Source organism: Melospiza melodia, chromosome 8 (genome assembly GCF_035770615.1).
Source record: "Melospiza melodia melodia isolate bMelMel2 chromosome 8, bMelMel2.pri, whole genome shotgun sequence".
In the NCBI taxonomy this organism is placed as follows: Eukaryota; Metazoa; Chordata; class Aves; order Passeriformes; family Passerellidae; genus Melospiza; species Melospiza melodia.
Genome location: NC_086201.1, coordinates 5,770,111 through 5,791,399, shown reverse-complemented (window position 1 = coordinate 5,791,399; position 21,289 = coordinate 5,770,111). Strand labels below are relative to the sequence as shown.

Genomic DNA, 21,289 nt, shown 5'->3' with positions numbered 1-21,289 from the left:
AGCGTCCTGCTCCTGCTTTTATCAGGATCATTCCCCAGAGAAGGGTCACTGCAGCCACTTATGTGAGGGATGGTCTGTTCTGGCATTCCCATCCCTTCTGAGGTAAAATCAACATTGCACAGCCTTCATCTCCTCTCTTCGTGTAAGCAGCAGCCAGTCCCAGTCCCCTGCTTGTACCCTGGTTTTTGCCAACTTAGATGGGTGTCGCCCTGGTTTTCTAGGATTTTCTAAGCCTTCTGATGTTGACATTCTTGTAGTGAACTTTCCCACACACTTTTTCTGTAAACAACTCATTGTTTTTCATTCCTTTTGGAGGAGGAGAGATTTGATGGACCGTCAGTTTGACCTGTGGCATTGCAGAGGTGTCACTGTCACCTTCCAATCCACTGTCACCCTTGTAAAACTATAAATAGTGGAGTCAGAGAATAAAACTTCCCTTTTTCCTTTCACCTGAAAGCGGTGTGTGCCTGTGTCCTTTCGTGTCGGTCAGCGACAGATGGGACTTTCATCTCTGAAGGCATCAACAGATTCCCCAGCTAGCCCAGCTCTTCTAAACCATCAGTGGATAATTATTTTCTGCTATTTCCACTTCTGCCATGGGACTGATGAGATCCACACAGCCTATGGGAAATCCTGTGCTGCTGGTGGGCACCCTGGGAGCCTGGAGCAGGGCACGATCCCCTCCCCCTTTCCGCCACCCAGGGCTGTCTGCCAGCATCACTTGGAGCATCCCTGGAGGAAAAGGTTTCAGTGATTCATTTGGACCCTTAACTCCTTTCCCCTTCTTCCCAGAGTATAAATTTCCAGCCCAAACCCACACAGCTGTACTCTAGAGAAGGAAATAATCTGCAGGTGTTGGCTGTTCCCAGCTCTTGACTCACCTAAGGAGCCAGTGACAGCTACTTGTGTCCTTGCCAGCTTCCCAGGGGGACTTGTCTTACTCTCAACTTTGTATTTCAGTATTATTCTACCTCACAGTTGTCCAGGTATCTACAGAGCTGTGAATTGTCCCTTGAGCTGTCATGATAGAGAAATGTTTAATATATTATTTCCAACAAGCCCTTAGGACTTGTAGGATTTCCTCTCAACAACTCAGCCTCCTGCTATCTAGGACAGTGCTGTGTATAGGAGGCCACAGGGTAGAACGGGACAGGAAGGTGATTTTTCATAAATAAATATTAAGAATCTGTGGCTGCCCCTTCCCTGGAAGGGCTCAAGGCCAGGTTGGATCTGACTTGGAGTAAGGTTGCATGGCAGGGTTTGGAATGAAATGATCTTTAAAGTCCCTTCTAACATAACTGTTCTATGATTCTGTGATGGTTCTATGATGTCAAATAGTGTACAACCACCTTAATGAACAAACCCATAGATCTGCCAGGTCTGTGTGTGGCCAGCTCCTCTGCAGGGTGTCATTTACAGAATGATGCTCCATCCTGGCCCTGGTCCTTCTCTGCTGAGCCACTGGCTCAGCACAGCCCTGCCCTGGGCACTGGGCTAGGCAGTGGTGCAGCATCCCCAAATCCACAGTGTCCCTGCTCCAGGCAGCACTGAGCACACATCACACTGAAATGGCTGGTGGATTTTGCTTAAAGCTTACAATGAGTCCCCAGGGGAAATTAAAGAAGCAAATTAACAGCAGCATCTTTTATTTTCATAATGCACTTAAAATCACCTGATGCATATAATTTTTATTTTTGGCTCTCTAAACTTAGGCTTTCATATTAAATGGCAACAGGGACTTGGAAAACCCATACTTAATGTTCTACAGAGGAGAAAAAGTGTGGGCCAGATGCACTGAGTTTATTTTCTTTAGACCAGCTTGCACAGCTTTGGTGATACCAATTAATACAGATTTCTAGAACTGCACAGAAAACCAAACACCAGTGATGTTGCTGCCCAGCTATGTTTGGACAGCAGTGCTTATCACCAGCACAGAGCCAGGACAGGGTTCTCTGGGTGGGAGCTGTGCCTGCAGAAGGGACATTTGCTGGGACACTGGAGGCCAGCAGAAGCTGGCTTGATTTGTGGCTGATGGGGTACTTAGAGTTTCACTTCCCTCAAAACACCCCTTGAAAATAAAATCATAGAATTAGAGAACCACAGAAAAGGGGTTCAAAAGGACCTGAAAGGCCACCTAGTCCTAAGCTCCCCTGCCATGGGCAAGCAAGTCATGATTGTTGATTTCAAAGGGCAAAACTGTTGCTGGTCTCCCCATTCTGCCTATGTGGATTTGGCATCACTCTTTGAAGCACAGAATCATAAAATATGGTAGGTACTAAACACTGTGGCATTGCTGCTCCTGGTGAGGTCTTTGATAAAGGGCTTTGTATCTCATTCCCTCAAACTGGAGAGGAAAGGGTGCTGCGAACAGAGAGAGGAAAAATTGCAGTGGGTGTTGCCTTCACACACAGTCATCGTTCTGGCTGAACAATTTTAACTGTTGATATGAAATCTTCATTTGAGTAAACTCTCAGCTAAATGTCAAACTGCAGCCATTCTCCCTGTAACTGTGCATTTGAAAGCGTTGTTATTAATATTACTGGTATTATTTTGTGTGACTTTTATCATGTGAACAGCTCATTTCTCCTTGAACAGTTCATTTCTTTATCTAACTCCAGAAGGAAAACTTCTTCGTTTAACTTAAAAAAAAATCCTTAACATGGAGAAACAAAGGCAAAAAATGGGGCAAATGTGCGGTGCCCTGAATACCAAATCACAATGTGATAGCAGACATGGGTCAGTGGTTTTATCCATACTTATGTTACTTGGGATAAAACTGCTCCTGGCAGGGCTGCAGAGGGTGCACACAACTTGGAAAATGCTTAAGCTCTGCAAAGTAAGGGATAAGAAGAATATCTGCTGACAAGAAAACCAGCTAAAAAAGCAAAGTTTTCTCTAGTGGAAGGGTTCTATAGGCAAGCTGCAAATGATGCTGCCCATCACCCCATGCCACACACTGAGACAATTATTTCCAATTTGTCAGGAGCTGCATTTTCTATTTTCCACTGGCAGGGCTTCATTTGCCACCCCTGCTGTAATTAACACAGGGGTAGAGCTCTGTGTCTGGATGCTCCCACATCAGGGTGGCCGTGCCAGGTGTGTCCTGGGGGAGAACTGGTGGCGAACACATCGAGAGTGGGCATGGATGTGGCAGGGCTGGAGCTGCCCCCTGCCTCTGCTGGCAGCTGGAGGGTCTAACTCTGCCTGCTCCATCCTCAGCAGCTGCTGCCATAAGAGGGTCTGTCTGCTCTTCCTGTGAGGTTCTAACTCTGCCTGCTCCATCCCCAGCAGCTGCTGCCATAGGAGGTTCTAACTCTGCTCCATCCTCAGCAGCTGCTGCCATATGAGGTTCTAACTCTGCTCCATCCTCAGCAGCTGCTGCCATATGAGGTTCTAACTCTGCTCCATCCCCAGCAGCAGCTGCCATAGGAGGTTCTAACTCTGCTCCATCCTCAGCAGCGGCTGCCATAGGAGGTTCCAGCTCCTTCAGCAGCAGAGCCTCTCCCGTGACGCGGCTGTGGGGGTGGGACGGCAGGGATGGGATGGGATGGGATGGGATGGGATGGGATGGGATGGGATGGGATGGGATGGGATGGGATGGGATGGGATGGGATGGGATGGGATGGGATGGGATGGGGCGGGGATGGGATGGGATGGGGCGGGGATGGGATGGGATGGGATGGGATGGGATGGGATGGGATGGGATGGGGATGGGATGGGATGGGATGGGATGGGATGGGATGGGATGGGATGGGATGGGGCGGGATGGGATGGGATGGGATGGGATGGGATGGGATGGGATGGGATGGGATGGGATGGGGTGGGATGGGATGGGATGGGATGGGATGGGATGGGATGGGATGGGATGGGATGGGATGGGATGGGATGGGATGGGATGGGATGGGAGGCGCCTGGATGGGAAGGTGGCTGGGTGAAAGGTGGCTGGATTGGGAGGGGCCGGCTGGGAGCAGAGCCCGGGAGCTCAGCAGCGTCCCTCGCCCAGCCCGAGGGGCACAGGGCACCCCAGGTAGGTGCGGGAGCCAGCGATGGAGCGGGCTCGCTCCGGGCGGGATGCCGCTCTCTGTCGCTGGCACACGGGCTCCTGTGCTGGAAAACCCACCCTGCCACCATCACTTGGTTTGCTGCCTTCACGGGGAGGGTTTAAAGGGTTTTATGGCGAGTTTAAAGCAGGTTTCACTCTGCTGGCACTAAGCAGGGTCGGATCAAGTAACTGCAGCATAAACAGTGTCCGCTTTCAAAACCCCTGCAGTCTTCCTAGGATAAGTTTCGATTATCACTGAAGAGAACAAGCCCGAGTGAATATTATTATTATTAACCTTACAAGTTTCTATCAGCCTGATTCAGAAAACAGTCCTGTTTTCTGAATTAAAAAAGTTAAAGAGAAGTTAAAAAGAGAAGTCCTTTCCTTCCTTCTGTTTACGCATTTTTAAAGTTAACTGGCTTCAATTCAAACAGCAGAAAACACAGAAAGAAATAAATGGGGCAAATTCCAACAGCCTAAAGTGTAATGAAAGAAATGAGACAAATTCCTTGAACTGCACCCAACATGAGAATGAATCTCGGCTGCTCATTAGAGACCGCTGAGCAGGGGATGTTGGCAAATTAAATCATGGGAAGTAGAGGGAGGAACAGAAAAAAGGGTCAATTATCTAAATCTCCTCTTATAAACTGCAAAACTTTGTTTTTTCAATATTGAAGGTAGTAAAAATATATTAGTGGCAAACAGCAAAGCTTCCTTATGCACTTAAAATAAAAAACAAGGAGTCAGGCATAGCAAAGGAATGGGTGAACACAGAATACACAATTGTGTTTTCAGGGTGGGTTAGCAGTGAGTAATTCTCATCCAAGGTACATCCAGGAGTTTCTTTCTTTACTATCTCTGGAAAAATTTGCACTTGGATTCCCCAGGGTAATTCAGATGTTGTTGGGTGTTTGAGTGCTGCTCATCTGGGTCAGAGGCTGACAAAGTTTTTAAAGCTCTCCCGTCTACTTTTTACTAGTGTTGTGCCAGCTTGTTTTTCATTAGTGCTTTTTAAAATGCTCAGATTTGCTATTTTTTTGCTTGAAAGTATCCTTGCTGTCTGAGAAGGTGGGGAGCAGGGAGTGTACCAAAGCCAGTCTGCCTTGGAGGCACTATGGGTGGAAAATCAACCTTGGGACCTGCTCCAGAGGTCACCACTCCTCTTTGGGACTGCCACAATGAGAGCAATTATCAGGCATTGCTAATTGATTATGAATTCTCAGCCGTTGCCAATGGCTCTGGTAGCAGCACTCACTGGGGGAGGTGGATTGTCACCAAGCTTCACCATGCCCCTTCCTGCAGGAGCGTTTGGGATCTGAGGAGATTTGGCCCATGGGCTGCAAAACCAAAATGTGTCACAACTTGGATGTTTGTCACAGGCAGGGAAGGAAAATGGGCAAAGCCAGGCAGCTGATGCTGTCATTGGAAAGGGGCAGGAGAGGGATGTGGGCAGCTGCTCAGCATGATGGCTGTCCCTAGAAATAGTTCCTAGAAATCATCCTCCCTGCAGCAGAAAGAGAATAAGGTGATGGTCAGGCAATGTGGATCTATCAGGGATCCAATCAGAAATTGTTCCAGGCCCATCTTTCTGCTGGTGTTCAGGGGAGAAGGAGATGGCACCATTGTGTATGAGATTCTCATAAACAAGTGAGGAAGATGTGGCCTTGATGAGACAGGTATTGGGTGAGTGGAAAACTGGTTGCACAGTCAGAAAATTTGTCAGAAGTTCACTGCCAGAAAGGGAGGCAATGGCAAATATGGACCTGAGCCTGTTGCTTTTGTTTCTGTTTATGGTGTGAAGGAGAGATGAAATTATTTGTGTTATTTGATGTGCAGCTGGGAGGGACTTGAGCACAGCAGAGGCCAGATTTATAACTCAAAGGGACCAGAGGAGCAGTCTGGGAAGAGCCCCTGGTTTGAATTCCAGTCATGCTGGTGAGTGAAGGCAGCGGGTGCAGGGTCTCAGTGGAGCCAGGGAAATCGTCCTGGCTGTGCTGGGAGCCAGGAAAAGCAATGGCTGGGAGGGTTTTGTGCTGCACTTCAGCACCAATGGGGTTTGGCTGGAGACAGTCCAAAGGGAACTGTAAAAATAGCAAGGGGTGGCTGGGATTTAACCTCTGCAGGAAAGGCAGAGGGAATGGTGAGAGACACCGAGGAAATGCAGTGCGTCCTTCAGCATGGGGCCCCTGAGGAGGGAGAGGGTTCCCCCTTCTTCTTGCCAGGTAGGACAAGATATGAGGAACTTAAATTGCAGTTTAAGAGAGGATAAAGACATCTTTGTGCACTTTTCAAGGTACAGTCTGACACTTCCCCACTTGCCTTCCCCACTCCTGATTGCCTGTAAGCCTGGCTTAGCACAACATCTATTCCAGCAACTCACGTGGCTTTGGTGAATTAGCTACTTAACCCATGGGAATTGTACCATTATCTTCAGAAGAACTAGAAAAATAAAGTGCATTTATGAGGTTTTTATTGTTTTCACCCCACCATCAGCATTCCATTTAAGAACATCAAAAGATTAAAAAAACAGATAGAGACATCTGCCAGCATCTCTGGAGATGAGTGTTGCACTTTCTCCTAATCCAGAGCCATGCCTTCACAAAACAGAGGAATTTTTTTTTTTTTTTGTATTTAAGAACCATCTAAAGACCCTTTTACTGTGTTTAAACAGAGTCCTGCGTCAGCAGAGTTAAAAAATGCTGGCACTTGCTCTGCACAGATTAAAGATGATAAATTACCCTTTGCTGCTTGGACCCCATTTGCAGTTTGTATTGCAAGGTTGTGCAACACTCCGAGGCAGTGGCAGGGCTGGGGACGTGGAACAGAGTCCAGGTGCAGGCTGGATTTTCCCCTCCAGCACTTTTCATTCCTTCTCTAGCCCGGAGAGAAGAGCTGCAGGGAGCAGCCTGTCCCCTCCTGCAGCCTCCCAGCATGGCTTCACCCATGAGGAATTTGCTGACAGACCTTGACAGATACGTCCAGTCCTTCCGCGTCTTCCTGGAGAGATCCACGGAGCACCAGAGCATGCAGGGGTTCGTGGAGAGGCACCTGCCAGATGTCATAGCCAGGTAACCCCAGCCTGGCCTCAGGGACAGCCAGGGCCACGGTCCCAGGGCGTGCTGGCCTTGGGATTGCTGTTCCCTGCCCTGTCTGCTGGCCTGGGATAGATTCCATTTGCACACACGGCTCTGGATGGTGGCTCTCGGGATGGAGGCTGTCACAGATATGTTTTCTGAAAAATCCTTTTCTTAGGATTTTTTCTCCTGAGAATCTGAGAGGCCTCAAGAACAAAACGTAAACAATGATTATCTGCTGCTGTGGAATGCAACAGGTGCATCTGTGATTGGTCTCATGTGGTTGTTTCTAATTAATGGCCAATCACAGCCCAGCTGGCTCAGACTCTCTGTTCGAGACAGAAGCTTTTGTTACTCATTCCTTCCTTTTCTATTTTAGCCAGCCTTCTGATGAAATATTTTCTTCTATTCTTTTAGTATAGCTTTAATATAATATATATCATCAAATAATAAATCAGCCTTCTGAAACATAGAGTCAGATCCTCATCTCTTCCCTCATCCTGGGACCCCTGTGAACACTGTCACAGGAGGCTGCCTAGCCAGGAGGAGATAAGGCTGCATTGTTTCCTTGCACGCAAAAACGGCTGGCCCTGAATCAGCTCTGAAATGCTCTAACAGATACTATATTCTAGCATCAAACTTGATGGAAAGCAGCTTTTTAAAAGCAAGCTTTTCAGGTAATATTTAGGGTTTCTCTAGGATGGCTGGATTGTGCTCGTGCTTTGCCTGCCAGTGTGTGTCCTTTGCTGGCTGGCTTGGGAGCAGGCAGCCAGCATCAAATCCTGACTCTGGGGATGCTCTGCTCAGGGCTTCATGGCTCTGCCAAAGCCTCACTCAGGGATTTTTGGAGCATTGCACTCTCCCCTCTCCCTCCCCATTTTGCATAATGCAAAAGTTCTACAAATAATTTTTAAGCTGCTGGTCCAGACCCCGAGGGCTCTGTTCCTCAGAGCACAGACACAGAGAAGGTGTGCACTTGCTTCTGCTTGTATTCCCTCATAATAAAAGGAAAATGCCACCTCTACAAATTGCCAAATAATCCAAAATAACAGTTTGGAGATCATGAATGTTCAAAGGGGAAGAGTTCTGAATCTGATCCCTCCTGCCCACTTGCAGGCATGCCTGTGTACACACACATTACATTTGGGTTTTGCCCTGCAAATTTTACTCTTAATGGGATCTCCAGTGTCTCACATCATGCATGGAACCCTCTCTACTGGGCAGCTCTCCTAAAAGGTATAAATAATGTTTTTCAGTATTGGAAATGGGAAGTCTACAATCAATGTTCTAAGTGTTGGTGGTGGAGCAGGTACGTATGGACTTAAATATTGGTATGTCTTTTCCTTTATTTCTTTCCTTAAAAATAGGGGACTAAAAGTTGCAAAAGGAGCAGAATGGGAAATAAGTCTTTCCTTGATAAGTCAGCACCAGGGGACAGCTGGTGTTAGTTGATGTGTGACCACATCATCTGAAAACAGCTTGTGCCTCCCCACTCTGATTCCTCTGTGTCCTCCATAAAAACCTCTCCTTCTACAGCATCCCTCCTCAAAGGCAGAGAGAAACTTTAACTGCTCCACAGGATTTCTATACAAAACCAAAACAAGACAAAACAAAACAAAAGCAGCAAAAACCCCACCCAAACCCCAAACAAAATAATGTTTGAGATTCCTCAGAAAATTTTATTTTTTACCTGCATTACAATATTCCCCCTGTACCTTTATTGAGGTGATAGCTCCCATCACTGCTATGTAAGAGCCATGGCTGAGCTCTGCTTTGCTGTGTTTGCTGACCACCATCAGTGTACAAGTTTCTGCTGGAGCTACTGCCCTCCAAAACACTGGGGCTGAGCGTGAGCTCCAGAAGAAATACAAATAAGAAGTCTTTTGTCTGACATTCACTGAGTGGAAAAACAATACCGGTAAGATCAAGTAGCTTTTCATTAAGTTCTTGCTTAAGTGGCCCCATAATTAAAACCTATGTTTCTTTCTCTGCCCATTAAGTCACCACACTTAAATTTTATATGAACAGTTAAATCTAGTTTAACTGCTGTAGTCATACCATCGCCAAAGACTAACCTCAGTTTTGTTAGTGTCTCCTCCATAAAGTAATTGTATGTAAATGGAAAGTAATTGTATGTAAATGGTTGGCATTAGCCATAAAACAGACAGTGTGACAGAGCAGGAACATTGCTCTCCAAAGGAAAGCATTCCTCTGGAAAAAAGAGAGAAAAGAGAGAAAAAGAGAGAGAGATAAAGAGAGAGAGAGAGAAAAAAAAAGAGAGAGGGAGGAAAAGAGAGAGAGAGAAAGAGAGAGAACACAGCGTGGTTCTTCATCCTGGCCAGAGACAGTCCAGCTTGCCATCAATCAATAATGGGTAGGCAAAGCTCACTTTGTGATCTAAAAATCCCCCGATCACCCAACCCCATCTGCTCACAGGTTTGTTCTCAGCACAGCTGTTGTGAGGCCAGGAGGGAGCCGACCCCCAGATCCCCCTTACAGCCGATCCTGGCTGCAGTGGAGGGCAGTGATGGAGCTGCTGCCCCAACCCCACCTGCCCCTGCTCTTCTTAGGAAGGAGGCACAGAAATAAAGCTTTTCCTCTCAGTTTTTCCACCTCGGGAGACAAGAACCCATTAATGCAGCATCCCATCCCATTAGATCCCATCCCATTAGATCCCATCCCATTCCAGCTGCCCAAACACGGCTGCCTTATTAAGTTCACACTCCAGCGCGCCGCTCTCTGTACCTTTAAAAACCATCAAAGGCATCAGCGCTGCTGTAAAGGAGCAACTGGGCTATAAACCATCCCGTTACGTAAAATGTTTAATTAGAAACTTAATGGCGAACATAGTGGTAGCCTTTAAAAGGTAATTGTGTTGGAGAGTTTAAATAATTCGGATAGCCTAATTGCCAAATTGTTGATAATGCAAGCTGCCACCGATCTGAGTGTAAAATGCCTCGGGACACTTGTTTGCATATAAAAGAGCTAAAAGTGAAGTCATTTAAGGCTGTGGATTAATTTATGAATCAAAGGGGTGGGTTTTTTGGTTAAAAGCAGTACAAGGGTGATTTGGCCACACAAGAGCAGAAGGGAATATTTTAACCTATCTGCATATGGAAATACAAAATTCAGTTTATTTATTTTTTAATCAGGACCTGCACAGCCTTTTCAAAGGACTAATCATTTTATGGGAAGTTGGTAAAGCAACCAAAAATCAAACTATTGCAGCAGTTAATTTCAAATTCTGTGTTCCCAGATTTTACCATGGCAGACTACAGAGTACAGGACTTGCAGCAATAGCAAAGCTGCAGCTCTTTCTGCTGCCTCAGAAATTCAATTTCCCTCCCTCAAAGAACATGCTTCCAGAGATGCCATGTGAGGGTTGGTGTTGCTGGTTGCTTTAAGAAGGACACATAAGTCTGAGAAAATGCAACTCTTCCTCGCTTTGGTGTGTTATGTACCCTGGGCACTAATGAGCAATTTAGTGCCCAGTGTTTTCCTTTTGCTCCTCAAATATTCCGCAGGATGGAACCAATGCTGAAGTGGTGGGAGTCCATGGCTCTGAAAATGATGAGGGTGGGCAGAGGCTGTGCAGCTCCTCCTTCCACAGCCCCTCAGCAAGGGCCTGGCCATCAGGGTGGTCTCCATTTGTTCATTTGTAGGGAATTCTATAACATGGAGTTTTGTGCAAGCACAAGTAAATCTTCCAGGACAAAGCTAGATATTTACTTGTAACATGACCTCTGGACCTATTATTCAATATATTTACCCTCTGTTTCACTCTTTCTTACCTTAATTTATTCTGCTGTTGCTTTTTCCACCTAAAATCTATCCAAGCACAATAAGCAGAGGTTGGAGAAAGTCGAGCAAGCCAGCTGGATATTGTCCCTGGACTCATGCCTCAGTCAGAAATATCATCCCCCTGAGTTTCCTCCACTGCAGATGGGGTGAGATGGCTGAGAATGATGGAGCTATTTTTAAATTCTGAAATCTTGGATATACCGGTACATCCATCAATAGAACAATTACAGCTGGCCTGAGCAGTGTTTAGAGAGAACTCTTCCTCAACAGAAACATGAAACACAGGAATCTCTGGGGTATTCTGTAAACAAGGGTTAGCTAAACACAAATGGTATGTGCTCCATTCATCATTCTTTTGGGAAAAGTCACAGGACACTGAAGACAAACAGATATGAGTATTGTCTCTGATCCCAGTGTAAACACATATTCCCTTTCCCTCTTCCACATGACCTTGTAGCCAGTGAGGTGCCTGGCTAGAAATGCTCCTACTGACTCCTAAGCAACCCTGCCAAGTTTGCTGGAGCCCTCAGAACTGGCACTGTGAGAGCCCTGTAGGATCTCCTCCTCGAGGTTAGACCATGTCCAGAAAAAGAGAGGTCAAGCATGACTGTGTCAGGTTTTCCCTTGGCCCTGGTGGTGCCAGTAAGAGAGGAGAAATGAAGAGATTTGGGACTGATGTTTACATTTTTCTCAAGTCCTAGAGCTCAATCTTCACTTGCAACCTACTGAGAATGCAAAGCAGCTGCTTGGCCCTGTGTGGTGCACCCATACATAAATGGCAGAAATCAGTCAGCCAAGCTGGGGGTGTGATGGTGGTGGAGATTTCCTTTGCCTGAGCTTTGTTTTCATTCTCTGTTTTGTGTCTCCTGCTTCTTTAGGTGAGATGGACTTGCAGATCCTCTCAAAAATACGAGCCAGGTATCCTGGGGCCACCATCAACAATGATGTGATAGAGCCAAGTGCTGACCAAATCTCCAAGTACAAAGGTATTTTTACACTAAATAAATTAAATTTACATTAATTATTTTACATGCATTTAAAAGTGCTGAAAAGTGGATGACCCTATGTTCAAATGCCTTCTTGTCAGAACTGTCTATTAAAAGTTTAAAAATTCAAAATTTCATGTTTTTTTTGCAATCATTGCTTCTCAGCAATGTTCACTCTCATTGAAATCTTAGTCTCTCACACTGCAGAGATCTCTGAATGGCAAATGCTTGCCTAGGTAGACTTTAAAAGCTAAACAAGGTGGGAAGTGATGGGTGATTTTATGGGAATGGAGTGAAATCCCGGCATTTCAGAAAGTTTTTCCATTTCAACCCGTGTTGAATCAGGATCCTTCCTCAGCATCAAAGGGAAAATTTTAGTGTCTCATGGTGATTCTCTCACATCTTAAGTATCGTTTCCAACAAATACCTAAAGCTCACAGTGGGGCACTAAATTAGTAACCAGGCTTTGAATTAGAAAACACGGGAAGGGAAGCAGGAGTGATAGGAAAGGCTTTTACCGTGTGCTCTGGGGCTCAGAGCTTCTTCCCTTCCCCAGCCCAAAGGTCTAAGCAGCATCCATGGAGGAAAATGGAACATTTTCCGAGGAGGATTGAGTGTTAACGAGGGTACTTTGATCAAATTGCCCTACAAAGTGAGCATTAAACAGCAACGCAGGGTTTGATTATCACTGTATTAGAGCCCACCAGGATTCACCTCCAGGTGGTGCTGAGGGAGGTGGCACCAGCCCTGAGCAGAGCTCACCTGGCCAGAGAGCCATCCTGGATGGATGTGAGAGCAAGGAATGAACCTCAGCAGCTGAGTCTCTTGCTGGAAATCCTCCAAGCCATGGTAAACACCAGGCTGTGAAACCACACTGTAAATCTCCAGTCTTGCTCTTGCTTGAATCCTTAAAAATGAAGCATTCCCAGTGTGAATCAGCTTGTGGAAGTCAAAGGAAAAAAAAAAAAGCAGCAATCCCTTTCTCCCTGCAGTGAGGTAGCTCAGAATCACTGGAAGCAACAAAGGCTCCCAGGACAAACCTAATTTTTTAAGATCTTTCTCAATTTAACACAGACCTGATCTTTTAAAATATGTCTTGTGCAAAATCCCCAGTGCTCTTATATTCCTGCAGGCTGAAATGGTGAAGGGTGGGCAACACAGCATCTTCTCTGTTTGTAAGACAGTTTGAGCAAGGAATTTCTGTCCTGTCTGCACTTGAGCAGGGAATTTTTGTACTTGAGCAAGGAATTTCTGTCCTGTCTGGGCTACACTGGACTGGATTTGCTCTGAATCTTCCCAGTGGTCCCACCAGCCACCACCAATTAACTGGCAGTCCCATCCTACTGCAGAGAGTTCCTTTCCAGAAGAAAGTTAAAGAAAATATAAAGCGTTGTCCTTATTTTAAGTTTTATGCTAAACTAGAAATGAAATATTCATCTGAATTTCTTTCTTTAAACTCTCTTATTTGGTAATTTATCATGTCCCCAGTAGCTACCGTTAATTAGGTTTCTGAGGCCTAAGATTTTCTGTAGAGAGTTAGAAACATCATCTGCACCTCTGAGGGTTCAGTAGTTGTGTTTTCTGCTTCACCAAATGCTTTCTCCATGGGAAGGAGAAGCCAAGCTCACGAGAGAAACTCCTTGGGATGTGCAGAGGTGACAAACTCAGGTTTCTCTTAGGCTGTGGCATGGGACGGAGGCTTTCCTCAAAGCTTCATGGGCAGGCTGTGCCTTTCCCTCGCTCCTGGTGGATTCCCTTGGTGGCCATGGTTGGAGTGTTGGTGGCCCCACATCTGAGCTCCATCACCAGCACAGCTGCCAGTTCCGATGGCACCCATCAGGTACACAACAGCTCCTGGCTGGGAAAAGAATCTGGGGTGAGCCCGGGGGAAGAGGAAGGAAAACTTTTCATCAGGGATTCAGATGAATATTTAGGCAGAAATTCACCACAATCCCATAATGAATTTCCATTTCCTAGTGTTTGGACTTTGAAGGCCCAGCCTGGAAAGCAATTCAGTTTTCTTCCCAGCTCCCCCTTGCAGACAGACCCACAATTAAACTGAACCAGACTGCCCTGGATTATTGGTGAGGGGATAAGAGCTGCTCCTGAGCTTAGAGCAGCAAATCAAATCTGGACTGCCAGTGCTGGGGCCAGTGGCTGATAAATGGAAGCTAACAGAGTAACAGTGGCAGCATCTGAAAGGGGTGGCCCATTTCCAGGCTCAGAAGAGAGGAGATAAGCACTGATGGAGCATTTCTCATCTGCCTGACGGGGACGTGTCCAAATCAGAGCCCAGAGGGAGGAACATTGTCATTAGTGCTGTAAAGGCTCTGGTCTTAGCAAACTGTGCTGTTCTGAACATGTGTTCTGTAGCTAAGGCTCAGCCTGCCTTTGGGCCATGTAAGTTTTAAATTGATGCTAACTCCAGTGAAGCACAGGAACTGAATCAGGGGCTGCTTTGGCCTGGAGCAGTGCTGAGCAGCAGCACAGTGAGAGGAGCTCCATATGCCAGCAGATGGACATTAGTATTCCCTACATTATGAAATTACCTCTTACTTTTGCTCCCATAAAAACAAAGAGAATGTAGCAATGAGCCAGGCCCTCAGTGTAACTTATTGTTTGAATCCACTTCTCCAAAATTCCGTTTTCCTCTGCTGCTGATGTGCATTGTATTGAGGTCTGAGGACACTCCATGTGTCACTCCTTAAAGCTCTTTGCTTTAAAATACTGTCATCCCTTTTGCCTGAAGCAGCTGGTCAGAACTGTGGGCTCCTGAAAAATTGTTTCTACAGAAGCCACTGAATGTCAAGAGAAGGCTCCTTGCTCCTTCCCCCTCCTGCCATCCCAGTTACACAAATTTAGAAGAATACATTTGCTTTTTCTGCCCTTCTCAACCTTTAAATTGTGCTTCTCTTCTAAAGAAACTCTTGCTTTGATCCATCCTTGGGCACCTGTTTTAATTTGGGGAAAATCCTCCACCATGGCCTGACTCCTGCTCAGCCATGTGGGTTTTGTTTGGCTCCCGCATAAGTGCTGGGGCTATCAGTTCTTCTATTCCTCATGAAATGTGCTGCTTGTGGCCTCATAACAATGAATCCCAATCAACATCTTTTAATTCAGCTTGAGCCAGTCATGGGGAAGAAATTACTTCTATTTTTTTTTTAGCTCAGGTAAACACCAGCAGAGCCCAAATAAGGGAGCAAAGGGAAAAGCAACAGACTCTCTTAAGATTTTGTCCTGTAAATCCCTCTACATATGTGAGGAGAAGGCTCATATGTGAGCCTTCTCCTCACATATGGGCTAAAACTTTAAGATATTCCACTGTTGTGTTAAACTGGTACCTAAACTCTCTACCTAAATAGGGCTTTTGGATGTATTAAAGCTCTGAGTGGAAATCAGCCCCCTATTTGCAATTGAGATAACTCTGTCCTGCCTTCTCCTCTGTTTCAGAGCATGTGGCTCAGGCATCAGACCTCGAGAACATAAAGTTTGCCTGGCACAAGGAGACAGCTGATGAATATGAAAGTCGAATGAATGCAGAAAAGAAGACTGAAAAATGGGACTTCATTCACATGATCCAGGTAAGAGTCTCTGCAAAGAAAATGCTGCCAAAGACTCAGCTGTTAAAAGTATGCATGAAGTATGTGACCTCATTATCCACTTGTAGGGGAAGAAAGGTGAGTTTACTTCCCAGTAATTTGAAGTGCTTTAGCATAAATGAACTGCAAAAATGAAAAGCAGCTTTGAGCACAGTAGTCCTATTAGCCAGGCTGTGGGTGGCAGTCAACTAAGAATACATTTTAGCTGGTGTCTTCAAAAGCTCCTTGTCCTTTTCATGAAATTGCCTTTGTGTTCCCAAAGCCTTCACTGAAGAAAGGCAAATCTCTTCCTCTCAGGTTGATGAATAACATGAGCTCAGAGCTGGCAGTGCCAGAGAGCAGGCAGGGCATGTCAGCCCTGAGCCTGCAGTGGGAGCCCACTGCCCACACCTTCCTGAGGTGCCTCATTGTCCCTGCTTTTCTGCAGGAGTGCCCCCATTTGGATCCTTTTAACAGTGTTACAATAGTCACCAGGATGGCACTGCATGTCTCTAAGCATCTCTGCTTTTTCCAGATGCTCTACTATGTGAAAGACATCCCAGCAACCGTCCGGTACTTCCACAGCCTCCTGGACTCACAGGCAAAGCTCCTCATCATCCTGGTGTCAGGTGAGAGCTGCTCCCCAAGCACTGCTCAGTCAGGAGAGGGCTCTCTGGGGCTCCTGTGTGTGGCACAGGCCACAGAGGTGAGCAGACATCCCCTGAAACCTGCCCACTGCCTGTGTCTGAGTGGATTTATGAGCCAAAACCCCACACCATGGGCACAAAACATCCCTCACTGCCTTCCCCACCTTACAGCCTGCCCAGTGATGGATGGCAGCAGCGGCCCTGCAGCAGGAGAGGCTCCATCCTGCAGCTCTCACTCACAGGAGCCCCTTCAGGCTCTGCTGGAAAAGGTTTCCAGGCTGGGCACTGCATTTTCTCTCTCCCAGAGACTCTGGCATTAAGCAAACGGCGGCGGGGGGCTCGGAAGTGCCATACAGCAGGTGTTGGAGCACATATGGTTCATTTTCTTTTCAAACTGCCCATTTCCTTAATATCATCATTTTGGGTACCAAACAGCGTTCTCAGGCAGTTTCAGATCTTGCAGAGATGCTCTGTGGTCAATCCAGCAGCAAAGTGTTGCAGCAGAGTAAACGACAACCTTTTAATGCTGCGGGCAAGGTATGCCAGAGACAGTGCAGTGGTGGAGTCTAATTTGACTCTAGAAAGCCTTTAATTTGCCTCAAAAGCTATGGAAATTTCAGCTGTGTAAACCGTCACATCTAGCAACTCTGAAAGCCATGTTAAGCATTATTTGTTCAGAGGTTTAAGCTTAATTTCTCATTGAATTTGGCCACCTCTGCAAATGTGATTGAAGTTCCTTTTATTTTGTTCATGAAGGATCCAGTAGAAAGTGACACATCTGACCTAAATTTATTCAACTACTTTTTTTTCCCCCAAATGATTTTGGTTTGAAGTGTTTTCAAGCACTTTACAACAAGAAATCTGTGTTTGAAATTATTTTAAAAAACCTGTTCATGTTCTTTGGCTGAACAAGAATAGATCACAATATCAGAGTATTGCTGATTACCTGAATATAGTTAATTAAAACTCTTCCAGTTGCTTATCCTGTCCCTTTGGATATTCATAAAATGTGAATACAGGAAAGAATGTGTGCCTATGCAAAATTAAAGTTATTAAAGTTCTGAGTTCATGAAAAATATTTGAAGTCCTCTCTGGGCCAGATGAGGCTGTGTTTTCTGATGGAGCAGAAATGGCTGGGAGCAACAAAAAAGTGAGGTAGAGGAGCAGGGCTCAGAACAGCAGAGGGGAAAAGAAGGGGAAAACCTTGAGAAAAACAAGAGAATATAGAAGGGAAGGAAGAAGTGCGATTAAAATGAGTGCTGAAGCAAAAGGAGTTACTGAAAGATCATCAGAACAAAGCTAATTTCACACAAAAGTAATGCCATCCCCAACTCAAACTCATCAGGTAATTAAAGCCAGCCTGGGAGCAGGGCTGGCAGGAGAGGTGGAGGTGGCAGTGCCGATGTGCAGGGGCTGTGGCTCTGCTGCAGAACAAAAGCAGAGCCATGTGCTGAGCCTTCCCAGAGCCATCCTGGAATGCTGCCTTCAGGTAGGGGATAATTGCTGGGCTCCGAGTCACACCGCACTGACACCGGCACATTCCCTGCAATTAGTGCTCACCTTCAGGTTCCACCGGGTGAAAGAAAATATTGTCGCCTCCCTTCTAAACACAAACTGTTTATTTGACTGTAAATAACTGTTTGCACATAAAGCAACAAGTAACTGGTTTTAGTACCTAGGGAGAATTATTGTTGTAACTTTCAAGAGCTGCTCATTAGGCTCAAAGTTATTTTCACCCTGTCCAGTCATTCTGAGTAATCCTTCTAAAAATGACCATCCACTCAGCCACTGCAGAAACCTAAAGAATTATTCCTTAGGAACAGTTATTCCTAAGGAATAATCCAGAGCTACATGTGCATCCACCATATTCATTTGAAAACTCTCTGGAGACTAAACAAGCAAATTGCACTAGAAATACCAAATCAGAGATCCAGGCTGGGGGGGAAATAAAGATGTGAAGATGTATGTGGGGACTTTCCAACTTACCCAGCTGGTTTGCTTTATAAAATGTCTCTTGAGAAGAGAAGCACAAGTGTGAGCTGCTCTGGCCTCATCTGGGGGCTCAAGGAGGGTGCTGGAGCTCCAGGGTAGGTGCCCACCCACTCCTGCAGCCCCCAAACCCGAGGAACAGAAGCAGGGGGCAGCCAACTCCACTGTGCCCCAGAACATGTCCCAGCTCTGGGAAGATCCCACTTGCATTGATGACAACTGCTAAAAAACCCAGAAAATCAAAACTGCTTTGAAATCACGTTTTCCCTTAACTCTGAGTGTTTTTCTGGTGGTTTATCTCTCAGGGAAGAGTGGCTGGGAAACGCTGTGGAAGAAGTATGGTTCCTCCTTCCCTCTGGAGGGTCTTTGCTCCTACGTTTCCTCTGGTGATTTGCCCAGGATGCTGGATTCAGCTGGGCTCAAGTACCAGCTCTACGAGCTGCCATCCCACTTGGACATAACCAGCTGCTTTACTGAAGGGGACAAAGATGGGGAGCTCTTGCTGGATTTCCTGACAGAAACAATTGACTTTGCTAAAACTGCCCCTCCTGAGCTAAAGCGTCAGGTGATGGAGGAGCTGAGAAAGCCTGGCTGCAGTGAAATCAGAGATGGGAAGGTGTTTTTCAATAACAGCCAGGGTGTAATAGTGGTTGAGCCATGAGTTAACCTCTTCTTGATTCAAAGCAAAGAGATACAAACTGTTGACAGCTGAAATGTATTTTTTCATCTTTTATAAATGGCTTCATTTACTTCAGCACTGGCAATGATTTTTGGAGCTTGTTAAGAAATCAGTATTGACATCTGTTTTTATAAATGAGATTTAATACTTGATTAATTCTGCACTAATCTATGACTGTGCAACTGACTAGGCAGTAAATTGTGCTTTATCATACAGATGCTGTGAAATCAGCTATAGCTCAGACCTTCCACTCAGGCACTGCAGAAACTGAAGGAATTATTCCTTAGGAATAGTTGTTCCTAAAGAATAGTCCAGAGCTGCATGTGGTTCCACCATCTTCATTTAAAAACTCTCTGCACACTAAACAAGCAAATTGCAGTTTGTTGGTGCAGCTGGCAGGAATGCAGGCTCAGAATGACCAACCATTGGGTGGATCTTTGATGGGATTTCTTGAGCTTGTGGCTTCCAGATCTCTCACCTGCAGCTGCTGGAGGTGCATTCACACCTGCATGTTCAGTGTCTGCCTCTGCAGGCATCTCCATTCAATGGCACTGCTCCCCCTTTCTGTTTTTACTTTATGGTGGATCTGCAGAACAAGTTGTGTGGCACTACAGAGGGAAGCAAGGGAAGAGGGGTGAGGCACAGGGTTGGTGACAAATGTCCTGGAGAGGAGGATTGCAGTGCTGAGCCCTGATGCAGTGTCTTTGTTGGTAATGAGCTGCTGCAGCTGCACAGAGCTTTTTTTGTGTTTTTAATTAACCACACAATGCTTCTGGTCCCAGCCTTCCCCTGGCCTGTGAGCTTTGTAATAAGGAAAATGTAAAAATAAACTCTGATGCCAAAATGCCTGGTTCTAGTAGCATTTTTTAATTTCATTTTCAATGGCATTGTGTCAGGTACATCTATTCACTCTACAAGGTATTCAGCAAGAAGGGGGTTTCACCTCCTCAGCTTCTTCTCCATGTGAGGCTGTTGTGGTTGATGCATTTGTTTTGCTAAATGATTTTATAGTTTTCAGAAGTGTTTTCTCTCTGCAAGGCACAATACATAGTGGGATACAATAGAGATGCTTGAATGGATTTAACAGCCTGAATACTCGATTTATCCCCTGAGACAGGTGTGATTTCTGCCATTGCAATAATTTGATTCAGTGTTGAAATGGTTTACTTTAGGTAATACTTTAGCTGCAAGGAATTGTGTTTTATTTTTGCACACACATTTCTGATACAATATAGATTATTAATCATTTGAAGTGATTTCAAGAGATCATATTGGGCGTAATAGCTGTTTATATTTATTTTAGGGCAAGTTATTTGAAACACAGACATCTCCTGGTGCTCAAATGTTAATTCAGGTGGAGTTTAGAACATTTCCATGATAATCCTCTGTTGGACAGGACAAAATTTATCACCACTTTACCCAGTTCTGTGCACAGGCTCCTGCATTAGGAGACCTCAGTGTATCTGTGAGCTGCTGTGGTCACATGCCAGAGCAGGAATGAAAGAAAATCTCCCATTAGAACAGATTGCTGCACACATTTCTAATGGCAAACAAATTAAATTTACATTTATTTTCGTGGCTCTTTTGGACTGTCAGTGACCTTTTCTAAATGGTGCTTGCAAAGCAGGTGACTGCTGAATATTGCCACATCAACCCTGTCAGGGGTGAGGTATCTCAGGGAGCCACAGAAATGCCAGAACAAAACCAAAAAAACACTAATCCAGCAACAAAACCCAGCAATAAGATGCCCTTGAAGATCCTGCTGTTTCATTGTTTGTCAGACTTAAAAAAAAAAAAAAAAAGAAAAAACAACAAAATGCGAAAAAGGGGTTTGGTCTGAAAATGTGGAAGAGAGCTGGAAAGATGAGAAGCAGCAGAGCTGATCTGGAGAGAACAGAGGATGATTTGACCACACACACACACACACACACAAATATTCAGTGTGGATGCACGGAGAGCTTCTTCCCCTGTTTTGCTTCTGAGGAGAATTTCATTAAAATTGGGAGGGGGAAAATACATTAAGCTCCATTTTATATCTTGCAACTGCTTGTGTTAAGGGGCTGGGGGAAAACTGAATCAGCAGAGCACCCTTAAGGGGCAAATCAGTTTTAATTTTAAATTTGTAACACACACATTTTCAGGAAGCAAGTACTTTAAGTATTTTTAGAAGGAAATGAATGTGGGGAAGCACAGTTTTATGCTCATTTTACCATAAAAACCGAAGGACATTTTGTAAATCTCTCAAACATCTTCCTAACAGAGTGGAGAGCCACATTTTCATGTGAGAATCACCCTAAATTGTACAGTGAGACTCTGCTATTCCACAGCAGGGTTGGGAAGTACAGTTTGTCCATGGACTGGGATTTGCACAGCAGTCTGTGCCAGGGCCTCATCATTTCCCCAGTTCCATGTTTCACTGGCTTGTACCCCTAAAAAAATAATTTTCTGGGCTTTCTACAGTGGTTCATTGAGAGTAATGATATTAAACCAGCA

General features: G+C 45.4%; 1 protein-coding gene across 1 annotated transcript; it reads left to right on the top strand.

Moving 5' to 3' along the window:
* Positions 1 to 6,146: 6,146 nt before the first annotated feature.
* Positions 6,147 to 19,640, top strand: LOC134421116 (histamine N-methyltransferase-like). The gene is made up of 7 exons (XM_063161583.1): positions 6,147 to 6,264; positions 6,921 to 7,110; positions 8,373 to 8,425; positions 11,796 to 11,903; positions 15,354 to 15,484; positions 16,017 to 16,110; positions 18,423 to 19,640. The coding sequence occupies exons 1-7, from the start codon at positions 6,180 to 6,182 to the stop codon at positions 18,776 to 18,778; spliced, it is 1,017 nt and encodes a 338-aa protein (XP_063017653.1). The 5' UTR covers positions 6,147 to 6,179; the 3' UTR covers positions 18,779 to 19,640.
* The last annotated feature ends 1,649 nt before the right edge of the window (positions 19,641 to 21,289 follow it).

Bases quoted from the DNA above. Each gene is read 5' to 3' on its own strand.
- LOC134421116 (XM_063161583.1), top strand. From the start codon at position 6,180: ATGGTGAGAGACACCGAGGAAATGCAGTGCGTCCTTCAGCATGGGGCC. The intron at 6,265-6,920 runs GTAGGACAAGAT...TTCCTTCTCTAG, and splicing joins TTCCCCCTTCTTCTTGCCAG to CCCGGAGAGAAGAGCTGCAG. The intron at 11,904-15,353 runs GTATTTTTACAC...CCTCTGTTTCAG, and splicing joins CCAAATCTCCAAGTACAAAG to AGCATGTGGCTCAGGCATCA.